We start from the raw sequence: 13,298 nt of genomic DNA, 5'->3' as shown, positions 1-13,298 counted from the left end.
GGTGGTTGGCCATAATTGGTTGGATTGGTGGTAATCTATAAATGATACATGTTTACAATTCTGGACCTTTGCAAAAGTCAATTCGGTTAAAGGTGGCTATCACAAGCTTAGTAGGTGGGAGCCTCTGAGCTAGAGAGTTTGTACTGTTTGTACAGTTTATGTTGAATACAATTGTGACCTGTATCAGTTCAAAAGATCATCATGTCATGCATTTTATTGTCCAGTCTGCTAGGTGAGTACAGGTGGTTAATGCATTGTCATGATTAGTGCATTAGCCAATAGATGGCCAGTAAGGCACAAACGCATTTATTCCTGATGGCAGAATAGCGCAGTTGGACACAAATGGCAACATAGCTATTGCAACCCCATTTAGGCTAGGCTAGACCTTGTCCGGCCAAGAAACATGCAAAGCACCGTTACATCTGACCCTCTCTCCACCGGATGGGCCTTTGCTACACCATAAAGGGTGAAGGAATGGTGTTGTACGACTACACCTCACTTGTGCTGCGTGACTAAATAAAATAATTGGACACCAGAAGGTTTCTGAACATAACAAATAGCAACATGCTTTATTCTCTTAAAGTGCTAATCAGTGTTTTGAAACTCACAATCCTTCTGAGGTATCCTCATTACATGTCAGGTAACAACATAGCATTTCAGAGCCAGCATCTTGTGACATTCCTGTGGAAACAGTGTCCCACATGGATAGATGCACCCTCAGGATCTCTGTTCCGTGATCAGGGAAATCACTAAACCTAAATCCCCATTAGGTTGTGATCCCTACACTATAGGGAGTCTTGCCTGTGGGGAGAGTTACTCGTGCTATCCCTCCTATTTGGAGCCAGGCTGCTCTTGCTCACTAGTTCTATCTGCCTCATTTTCCTAGAAACTGCTTTACAGAGAACTACCCTGCCCTGTCTACACCTCATTCAGGGGGTCTCTGTATCCCTGACTTCACCAAGGGCCTCACCACCCTTGGGGCTTTCCCTTTACTGGGGCCTAAGCTCCAGGTTTCTAGCACATCCACTCCCTCCTGGAGTGGCAGGGGAAGTGGAAGCTCCAACCTCTGCCCAGCATTATACGGAAGTGTGGCAGGAACTTGTCATCAGCCACTGGGCCAATGATACACTGTACACATTATGCTAATAAGCTAAAGTAGATACATGGGGTACATTTATCAAAAAATGAAGATAGAGATCTCCACAGTTCGCAAAGTGAAATACCACCTCTCTCCATTCATTTCTATGGGTTTTTTAAAGATGTATTTATCAAAGGATGAAAGTTCACCATTTGATTAAAACGCCTTTAAAAATCCCATAGAAATGAATGGAAAGAGGCTTTTACTCTGCAGACTGTGGAGATCTCTAACTTCACTCTTTGATAAATATACCCCATGGGCTTTTGCCCAGCAACTAGAGAGCAAGGAACCGTAGGCATTTAAAGCCATAGGGTAGCATAAGCCCTACAGCTCCCTGCACTATCATAAACCATTATTAATGATCAATAATGAAGATTCTGCATCAAGTCAGATTTCAAACAAAAATAATAGTACAATACAGCAGAAATATGCACAATATCCTAAAATGCTAAGCTTTAAGAAGTACATTGGCTTATTATAATTACCCAGCACAGCCAAACATTTTGAAAACTTTCTTGCTCTAACTTGCTCTGTCCCCATTAATTTCCCCACCCCTAGGCAACAATCAGACACACACTGGGTGCTCATACTGCAGCAGCCAGTGTTAGCCGTGAAAATTCATGTGCACTTTTTTTGTCTGGGTGCCTCTGTATGCCACATACAGTAGTTTGGAGTATAAAGATATGGTTACCCATTTTAGATTTGGCTAAATGTGTACTTTCCAATAATATATGGTTTTATCATTTTCGTGTCTCTAAATGCCAGATACTTTGGTAATCCTATGCACAATGGGCATCAAACTGTTCAGTAAACCCATGGCACTTCCGGGATAAGTTGTATATACTAAATTAATTTTGGGGTCTCTAAATGCCAGATACTTTGGTAATCCTATGCACAATGGGCATCAAACTGTTTAGTGGCCCCCTGCCATTCATTTTTAAGATGTTTTGTCTTGGTGCCTAATGCTATGAGGGAGATAAGATCCTAGAAATCGGAAGCTGAGGTGATTTTCAATTATTTCACCAAATCGGCAATTTTGGGAAAGCATTGTGACTCATTAGTTTCGAGTAGAAAGATATGGTTACCCAGTAAATGTGATGATTATTCAATAGCTGTACAATCACAAATATGGAGCGCTCACCTCCCAACTCGTCTCACAGTTGCTGTGCCAGGTGCTGGACCGGAAGACCCCAATCCTGTCAAAGGGTCACATCAATACTCCAAGAAATTACCAGCAGCACACTGTTAGTCTTGCATAAGTGCTCAAGTGCAGATTTATTGTGTAGCCCATAGCATATAAAGGCAACGTTTCGGACCTCCCAGGTCCTTTGTCCTTTGACAGGACTAACAGTGTGCTGCTGGTAATTTCTTGGAGTATTCAATAGCTGTAGTGACTTCCAGAAAAGTTTGTGTGTGATAACTTTTGCAGTCTCTCAACACCAGATGCTTGTGTAAACCTAAGCACAATGGGCATCAAACTGTTCAATGGACCCCTGGAATTCATATTTAGGGTGTTTTTTCTTGGTATAAAATGCTATGTGGGTCATACGAACTTGCAAATTAAAAGTTTTGAGTTTTGAATTTTTTCAGAATTTTCATACATTTTTATCGAACCACTAAGTTTAGAAAAGCTTTGTTGTTTTGTAATTAGGAGTAGAAAGACATGATTACCCAGTTTGGATTTGACAGGATCTGTACTTTTCAAAAATGTATGGTTTCCTGGGCTAAACATATTATTGTTTCAGGATTTATTGGCTTTGGAACCCAAAGTACGCCATATTCTACTGTAGTGTTTTGAAATTTGGTAAATTACTGCTGGGGGTTTTCGATCTATAGAAGTCATACATCTTTGTAAAACTATACATACTGTATCTGGTATTAGCATGTTTGAGACACTTGAGGCTTTCCCATTCAGTACATTTTTTTGTACATAAAATAAATATTTTTTTGGTATAAATCCCTATATTGCGAAAAATGCAAATGTTTCCATTTTTTAATCTTTTTGGCCTAACCTTGTTCCAGAAGTGGAAATATCCTAAATTTCATGCACGAAGGTAAAGGTAAACTAAAAATCCCCTTACAAATGACAGAAAATTTTGCCCAATTTGCATTATTCTAAAGCACAAAATGGTCCACATATATGAGCAATTTAGCCACAAAGAACCAGTATGAGGGCTTGGACGTTGCTTATATTAACACAGTGATGTGAAAATTGGTTTATTTTCTATGTAATACCAGCTATTTTTTTTAAGGCTTTCAAAACATCTTTGTTTCGCAAACTGTAAACTAGAGGATTTAGCACTGGGACCACTGACACATAGACCATAGAAAGAACTTTGTCCTGGGAATGTTGAGATTGTGATTTGATATAGAAAGAAAGACAGGTCCCATACAGTAGCATAACAACTATAAGATGGGAGGAACAACTGGAGAAGGTCTTGAGACGTCCTTCTGTAGAGCGGATCTTCAAAACAGCAGAAATGATAAATATATAAGATGTAAGGATTAGTATGAATGGAAATAATCCAATTACAAAACCTTCAACAAATATTATAATTAGATTGATTGTGACATCACTGCATGAAAGAGAAAGTATGGTTTTATACTCACAATAGAAATGGTTGAGTTCATTGGATTTGCAAAATGATAAATTATATATTAGTGAAGAACACATCAGTGCATTTAAGCCAGCCAATAACCAAATTAAAGTGGCCAGTAAGGCACAAATGCTTTTATTCATGATGACAGAATAGCGCAGTGGAACACAGATGGCCACATATCGGTCATAAGCCATTGTAGGGAGCAGGAAAAATTCTGCATCAAGACAGAATACAAACAAAAATATTTGTGAGATACATCCTGGAAAAGAGATGTTGTGATCTCCTGTTATGGTGATGGCCATCAACTTTGGTTGAATAGATGAAACATGCACAATGTCCTGGAATGCTAAGTTGCATAAGAAGAAGTACATTGGCGTGTGCAGCTGGGGTTCCAAACATATAAGGGCAGCAATAATCAAATTTCCTAATACTGCCAACAGATACATCAACACAATCACAATAAACAGTAGAATTTCTAGATCAGCAAAGCCAGGGAATGCCAGGAGCGTAAATTCAGTTAGTAGAGTGTTGTTTTCAGACATGTTATCAGTAACAAATTTCACACATATTTTAGTAATCGAAACCAATATGACATTTGATCTGTTATAAATAGTAGCATAAAAATAAGCATTTTTAGTTGAATTTTATTTTAAAACCAGTTATTTGGACATTAGAACTTTATAGAAATTCATTTAAATGTACAGTAATAACTTTTTGGACAATTTCTGTTCAATATCAAATATTCATAAATGCTACCAAATGAACCTGCTGATGACTGGATTTAAATAGATCTATGGTTGTCCTATTGGCCTTTCATGATTACTTTCTATAGCATGTATGGTGCCTTAGTATAATCTTTGACTGTACCATTTCCTTCCCTAATAAAATTAATACCACTGCCAATATCTATTGTTTCTTTTTTTTTCAATATCAATCAGAATTTCTGGTGATTTTAATAGAGTGAGCTTTAATATATCTTCTAGGCAAAAGGAACCCACCTATAATATATATTGGATCATTCATCTGACAACCAGCTCCTGAATGAGGAAAGAATAGGGAGAAACAGATACTAAGAAAGGAATAGTGGAGATTAACTTAATTATTTCAAAAACGGTACAGAATTTTCAATTTATTGTATTTAGAAAGATTCTCATTTCAGTGTGCTGAAACTTATATTACATTTTCGTTTTTGAGATAGTTCCCCTTTAACACAGTGGAATTGTACCCTCTACCCGCACCTTCTAAAAAACATCCCCATTTGATACATTAAGGGCAAATATATCAAAATTTGACTTTGAGTTTAATAAATAAAAATTCACCCAAGATCTACACATTCCTACATAGGAATGAAAAGAAAGTGGGTGAATTTTTATTTATTAAATTCTGAGTTTTTTCCTGCAGTATATTTTTTTTAACAAAAATGAAACTTATTAAACTAAAAAATCTAAAAAAAATGCCAGAATCATTGGAATGTTATGACTTACATTCCAGTAGTGATGTCTGTATTATTGTCTGGCTATGAAAGATACATTTGCATTGTTTTGTAAGTATGGAGTACTTTTTCTCTGAAAAACTGACTTAGATCTATTTCAAAATAGTTCAATCTTAACAGCTACCTTTTAGCGGACAAATCACTGATGTTTGAACTTAAGGTGTTGCACAATAATTTTGTGAAACTATATCTACAGGCAAATTTACTCAGTTGTTCCAGGAGTTACATTTATTAATTTCATATATTGGATGTTAATAGGAGAATTAACAAGAAAATATGTTGTAAATATAACATTTGGCAAAATCAAGCAAGATTTAACACAGAACAATATAATATATATATATTTTATTTTAATCTATGCAATTTGTCATTTTAAATATGTTCATCTTACCTTTAATATTGCACATATTGCAGCAAAAATATATATGAAAACACATTTAGATTTAAATAGAGGAATATTCAAAAACACTGCCAGAGCTTTAATAACATTTTATGCAACCACATTAGGTTCACTCTCTAATTATACTGTATATATATATGTAGCATATTGCTGGATATCTATAGGGACCTGCATTGATTAAACCTTGAGAGTATTGTATGATTTCCTATTTGGAATGCACATGATGCTGTCTGTAAAATAGTTCTTGACAAAAAAAGAAATACAAATTTTAATTTGAGCTAATATACCAATAATTTTACACACAACAAGAAAACCTTGGTGCACATGGCAAAATAGGACAAAATAAGATACATATTGCTCAATAAAGCAAGGCACTCACATGACTTAATAAGGAGAAAAAAAAAAGTTTATTGCATGCATCAACTTTCGGTCTCCTTTGAGAGACTGAGTTTTTAATTTTTATTGAAAAAACAACGACACAATGCATATGTTTACCACCAGCGATTGACATTAACTCCAGTAGGAATATAACTTGGATCTAGAGAAGATTAAGTATGGGCCAAAAAAAGTCCTTTATGCCATAAATTATATATATTTATACATATACTTAACTATCTGTAGAACTTAATATTACAATAGCTTTGGACAGTATGTGCAAAATAAAAATAAAAATTACGTTTCTCAAAACTAAAGGTGTAGCCTTGTAGGGGACTTAAGTTTTAGTAAGTCTTTATTCAGGCAGTCCCCTAAATTTTAGACAGCTAAGTGGGTCCTTGGTTATAGATGGGAAGCTCTTCCTTTTACCGTGTTAAAGTATTCTCCTGGCAGTTCAATTGGGGAAGCACACACACTCTGCTTCTTTCTTGAGATTTCACTTTACTGGAAGGTGGGTGCAGGATAGTGCCTTGGCAACGGTAGGCCCAGTAAGTGAAGTTAGTGCAAGAATAGTTCTGTTATAGCTCACTTTAAGATTGAGAGTTAGGTTCAGGTTAGCTAGTAAGCAGCCTAAATTCCACCAAGGAGAATTAAAAGGATTAGAGTCCTTGTTATGCCACCCCTGAGTAGGGATCTGAGTGTACAGACTTAGGGACTACTGTAGCTTGCCTACATTGCACTTGAAGGGTCTGATACTTGGGACAGGACATTTTCAAGTTGACTATATCCACTGTTTGATTATTAAACCCTTATGGGACAGCATGGCACCAGAATCTGTGTATTTGAGTAACTAAGATGAATTATTGTTTATTTATGTATGTATAACTTTATTTATAAAGCACTGTAAGGATATGAAGCAGTGTACAATCTTACAATATATACAAGTACACATAGGGAGGACAAGTAACATAGTAAATGCAATACATATAAATAAGTACACAGAGCTCATGTGCCATGTGAGAAGTAAGACGGTAGGAATGAGGTGCCTGTCCTGTAGAGCTTACTGTCTGAGTGGGTGGATAACACAAATGGGAGGACAAACATGTACAAGGTTTAGGTATTGCCTCTTGCATCCCAGGATTACAGTAATGTTCTAGAATCTGTGTTTTTCTTGAAGAGATTGAGAGAGCACTCCTTACAGAGGTATTCAGGGAAGGGATTCCAGTGATAAGGAGCAATGCCATTGGGATTCCTCTCTACTTCCAGGAATTGGACATTTTGTCAAATTTAATGGAGAAGGGTATGGACAATTTTTGGAGAAAGTTTTAAAAAGATCTAAGATCATTTTCCAGCAGATCAATAAATCAAACCATATGGAATAATCAGCATGTTCTGTTTTATAAAGAAAAAAGTCCTTGAGCGGTTCTTACTAATTTAGCCCTTAGCTTATGTGCAACATCATATTTATATCATATGTGTGGCATTGTTCTCCTTTACTTGTGGCAGTTGAATACACCAATTTTGCAGATCAGCAGAAAATAGTTTGGACTATGAAAGCTACAAAACATTTACAGTATATTCTTATTTTTGCTATACATTTCAGATTTCTACTTATTTTGTACAAATGTATTTGCAAAAACATCTTAACACATCTAAATCACTCAGCAGTCAAACATATTTACATTTTGCAATTCTTTCAGTACATTGTTAGAAGAAGTTAAAACCATATCTGTGTACCTACTATCCTCACGGAGGAAGCTGTTTTCGAAGAGATATATAGTATATACATAGTCTTAATAATATAATAAATAAAATATTACATACAGTACCTACAGTATCTCCATGTGATACATAACTCATAAAAAGACCATGGAACTGACCAACTTTTAATTTTTAAAATAGTTTTTCTTTCATAAATAACTATCTACACCTTAAATGTATATTTTATTTGAGTTTGTTTAATAGAAATATTTTAGAAAAATTGACTTACTCTCTTGCTTTCTTTCTCTAATTTGTATGAAGGTGTTACTGACTCAGATTACAATCGATCAACATGTTGTGGAATGCTGTAAATTGCTTCCCAATGATGGTATAGGAAAATCTTGCCCAGGAACTGTAATTTTTTTTAATTTGAAGTTTAGTCTTGTGCAATCCTCCGTTCGTCATAAGCGATGGGCGAATTTATCCGGCAGGTGCGAATTCGCAGCGAATTTGAACGATAGATTCGCGAAACGGCCGTGAAAATTTGCTGGCGAAAGTTCGCCGGCGTCAAAAAAAAAATTGACGCCGGCGTCCCAAAAAATGGACGCCAGCGTTAAAAATGGGCGTCGGCGTCAAAAAAACGGACGCCGGCGTCAAAAACGAGAATTTTCGTGAATTTTTCCGCCGTTTTGCGAATTCACCCATCACTATTCGTCATTGGTTGTGTGGCCTTTTGTGTTGTAACAATTTAAAGTACCTTGCAAAAGTACTTAGACCCCTGTCAAATACTGTTATTTCAGTAACAATTTCAGTAACAAATTATACATATAGGATTTTGTTGCCTGTGATGTTTTTATTTCAAAGCACTGAAACTACAACACCAATAACAAAGTGACATTGTACTAAAGTTATCATCTATCAAGAGTTTGTTACTGAAATAAATTGTTTTTGCTAAGCATACTTTTTCTCTGCCAACCCATAACTTTTTTTAAAGCTCCCAACACCTCTTTATTTCTTAGACTATACACTACTGGATTTATCATTGGTATTAAAGCAATGTATATCAGTGAGAGAATGCCATCTTGAAGCAGAGAATTCTCTGTATCTGGGGTTGTATATAAACATATCCCAATGGCATAGTAAATCAGAACTATAGTAAGATGAGAGGTACAATTGGAGAAGGCTTTAAGTTTTCCTTGTAATGACTGGATTTTTAATACAGTCGCGATAATGTACACATAAGAAGTCATAGTGAGCATGTAGGGGATGAAACCGATAAGAAAGTTGTCCACTAGTATGATCCTTTCAATAGTTGTGGTGTCACTGCAGGACAACTTTAAAAGGGCTTTGAGATCACAGAAGAAATTTTGAATTGTATGGGATCTGCAGAAGGATAGGTTGGATGTAAGAAGCGTTAACACGAATGAATTTGAAAAACCGAGGAACCAGGACACAGTAGACAGCAGAAGCATTGATGTCTTTGTCAGGATTAAAGGATAACGCAAAGGATTGCAAATTGCAACATAGCGATCATATGCCATGGAAGTCAGAAGAAACGACTCTATATTTGCCGTTGAGATAAAGAAATACATTTGTGCTATGCAAGCATTAAAGCTAATAGTTCCTATATTCTTCAGTGTAATCGACAGCAGCTTCGGGAGCGTAACAGAGACAAAAGTCATGTCTAGCAGGGAAAGATTGCACAGGAAGAAATACATAGGAGTGTGCAACTGAACAACCAGGAGTATCAGCATAGTAATAATCATATTTCCTATCATTGCAATTAAATAGATCCCTAGGATTCCGATGAAAAGCACAACCTGACTCTGGGGTTGTGTAGAAAATGCCAAAATGTAGAATTCACTACTGACAGTCCAGTTTTCTGATTTCTCATCACCTTTCATCTAGGATTAAAAATATATAGAAAATTATATTAAGAACAATGGATATTAGTAAGTAAGTACATAGTAAGTAAGGTTGAAAAAAGACACACGTCCATCAAGTTCAACCTTTTAGTTATTTTTTTAATCTGCCTAACTGCCAGTTGATCCAGAGCAGGGGTCCCCAACCTTTTTCACCCGTGAGCAACATTCAGATGTAAAAAGAGCTGGGGAGCAACACAAGCATTAAAATTTTCCTGGGTAGTGCCAAATAAGGGCTGTGATTGGCTATTGGTAGAGCCTATGTGGACTGGCAGCCTACAGGAGGCTTTGTTTGGCAGTACATCTGGTTTTTATGCAACCAAAACTTGCCTCCAAGCATGGAATTCAAAAACAAACATCTGCTTTGAGACCACTGGGAGCAACATCCAAGGGGTTGGAGAGCAACATGTTGCTCATGAGCTACTGGTTGGGGATCACTGATCCAGAGGAAAGCAAAAAAAAAAAAACATCTGAAGCCTCTCCAATTTGCCTCAGAGGTGGAAAAAATTCCTTCCTGACTCCACAATGGCAATCGGACCAGTCCCTGGATCAACTTGTACTATGAGCTATCTCCCATAACCCTGTATTCCCTCACTTGCTAAACACAATCCAACCCCTTCTTAAAGCTATCTAATGTATCAGCCTGTACCACTGATTCAGGGAGAGAATTCCACATCTTCACAGCTCTCACTGTAATAAACCCCTTCTGAATATTTAGGCAGAACCTCTTTTCTTCTAATCGGAATGGGTGACCTTGTGTCAGCTGGAAAGACCTACTGGTAAATAAAGCATTAGAGAGATTATTATATGATCCCCTTATATATTTATACATATTATCATATCACCCCTTAAGCTCTTCTTCTCCAGCGTGAACATCCCCAATTTGGCCAGTCTTTCCTCATAGCTAAGATTTTCAATACCTTTTACCAGCTTAGTTGCCCTTCTTTGTACCCTCTCTAATACAATAATGTCCTGTTTAAGTGATGGAGACCAAAACTGTACGGCATATTCTAGATGGGACCTTACCAGTGCTCTATACAGTGGAAGAATAACCCCCTCCTCCCGTGACTCTATGCCCCTTTTAATACAGCTCAAGACCTTATTTGCCCTTGATGCTGCTGACTGGCATTGCTTGCTACAGCCAAGTTTATTATCTACAAGGACTCCAAGGTCCTTTTCCATTATGGATTTGCCTAGTGCAGCCCAATTAAGGGTATAAGTGGATTTTTTTACATCCCAGGTGCATGACTTTACATTTATCAACATTGAATCTCATTTGCCACTTAGCTGCCCAGATTGCCAGTTTGTCAAGATCGTGTTGCAAGGATATTACAAAGAGAATGATCACAGCCAAGTGAACTCAAAAAAACAATGCTTTTATTATTTGATTGTTCTGCCAAACTGCTTGTGCCCCAACTATTAAGAGGCCCCAAAAAAGACATTTGTATTATTTACCATTTTAAGATATAGCAACTTTGTCTAGTTAAATAAAACAACATATGTTATGTCCCAAATTGTTTTAGAATGGTCTTTGTAATTATGATATGAGCAGTTTATTGAAATGTTAACTATTATTTTAACTACACCCAAACAGTAGTGAACCCACCCAAGTGTTCATGATATATCCCTTGCCCTTTTACCAGGACATGTCTTTTTACAGGGTGGGTGACCAGATGCTGCAGACTATTTTAAAGATAATATCCACATTACTGATCAGACATTTCAAGTTCTAGGAGCAACTGTTGATGGAAAGGGGAGTTATAATTATTGATGTTCGACTAGAGAGTAACAAAGCAAGAGAGACTACCGAAGTGTCATGAGTCTTCACTGAATAATTTTGATAATAATATTAGAAGTAAAATACATTTATTGGGCAATACTTTGGTATTGGTTGAAATGCATCACCATATGAATAAATCATTAGCCCCTAGCAGTCTTTATTTTCTGTATTTTGTGTGTGGCTGTGTTTATGTAGAAAGCAAAACAATTATAAAACAGATTACATATTTTCTGTTTGTTTTGACAATAAATACAAAAGCTAATAAAATCAATACATAATAAAACATTGCTCATTTGTTTTCATAACCCTCTCATTATATTCACTGTTGAGTAAACACTGAGGGTTTTTTTTTACTAAAATCCTTATTTATCTTATTTATTAAAAAAAAACACAACCAAACTTCCACGCCCAATTTAAGCTTATAGTCAGATTTTTGAGCTAACCCCAGCACAGACCATGAAAACTTTAAATTGAGATAGTTGCCTCTCTCAGATGCCTCTCCCATTGACTTATACATGACCTCGAACGACACGTCTGAGATGGTGGATTTTTGGATTCGTGCCTTTTTGCAGCATCGGGGTATAATAAATAAAAGTGATGGGTGAATTTATTCGCCAGGAGCGAATTTGCTCTGAATTTGAATTTTTTGCCGTTTCACGAATTCCGCCCGAAACAGCACAAATTCGCCCATCACTAATAATAAATCTTGATCAATTTGAAAGTTTTTTTCCCTCTAAAAATGAAGTTTTCCCTCTAAAAATGAAGTTTTCTTAACATTCGGATTTTAATAAATAAAAATGCTTGCATTCTAGTCATAAAAATATTTTTCACACTTCTAGAGGCTGCAGAAATGGTGGAGATTCACATTGTTGGTGTTAAAATCGTTGTCACACCTAAAAGCCCATTGTGAAACATTGTTATAGTTTATGGATATTTCAATGTGAGTTAAGAAGCAATAAGTAACCATACCTGGGCACGTGTCATCCTCACGAAGTGATCTGCTTTGAAAGAGAGATATGGATGTTTCCAACAATATATTTACCTTTTTTCTCCTGTGGGGATGATCCCTGAAGGCTGAAGGAGGTGTTACTTAACCCTCTCCATGTAATAACTAACTTATAAATAGAGCCAAGGGACTTTTTTCCTATTAGATGTCTAATTAATAAAAATAGTGTGTCTCCTTCATTAATAAAATGTATTTTCTCAGTTTAATGAAAGGCATAAGGCAAAGTTTGGTGGAGGTCTTGTAATGTAATATCAGTTGGTAAATGAGGTGCTAAACAGGGGCAACAGTGTCCTTTTATTATATTTCTTTTTAAATCTTAATTATTTCCATATTTCTTTACCAAGTTCCTGTAAAAATGTTAATGTCTTGGATCTAGGGGATGATTAATCAAAGGCCGAATGTTAGAGTTTTTTTTTACCTCGAATGAACTCGAATTACATCAAAACGGGAATGGTATCTTAATTAAGAAAAAATTTGAATGGCAAAAACCTAATTCTGCAAGTTCCATTCCCGCAACACGAAAACTTGAATTGATCAAGTTTTCGATGGAAAAAACTTGAATCACTCTATTCGAGTTTTTGGCCAAAGCCCTCCGAAAAAAAACTCAAACATCAAGCTGGCTGTTAACCTCTTAATATGGTTCCAAGGACCTCCGCCAATGACTGCTATAGAACTTTGACAGGTTTTAGGTGGTGTATTTTCGGATTGAAGCTATTTCCAGGGTTGAGGTATAAAAAATCTCAAATATTTATTTTTTTATTTTTTTAAATGTAATGTAAAAATGTAAAAAATACAACTCGATTACTGAAATTATTATGGAAAAAACAGCTTGAATCTTAATAAATCTGTGTAACAGTTGACATCCTAAATCTAGAACTGATGCC

At 36.2% G+C, this 13,298-nt stretch overlaps 1 protein-coding gene across 1 annotated transcript; it reads right to left on the bottom strand.

Moving 5' to 3' along the window:
- Window positions 1-4,757: 4,757 nt before the first annotated feature.
- LOC108710326 (olfactory receptor 1G1) lies at window positions 4,758-12,392 on the bottom strand. Its single transcript, XM_018251464.1, has 3 exons — window positions 12,378-12,392; window positions 8,878-9,610; window positions 4,758-4,807 (listed from the first exon to the last, which is right to left on the bottom strand). The coding sequence occupies exons 1-3, from the start codon at window positions 12,390-12,392 to the stop codon at window positions 4,758-4,760; spliced, it is 798 nt and encodes a 265-aa protein (XP_018106953.1).
- Between the last annotated feature and the right edge of the window lie 906 nt (window positions 12,393-13,298).

Source organism: Xenopus laevis, chromosome 3L (genome assembly GCF_017654675.1).
Source record: "Xenopus laevis strain J_2021 chromosome 3L, Xenopus_laevis_v10.1, whole genome shotgun sequence".
In the NCBI taxonomy this organism is placed as follows: Eukaryota; Metazoa; Chordata; class Amphibia; order Anura; family Pipidae; genus Xenopus; species Xenopus laevis.
This window is presented reverse-complemented; position numbering and strand designations above follow the sequence as displayed.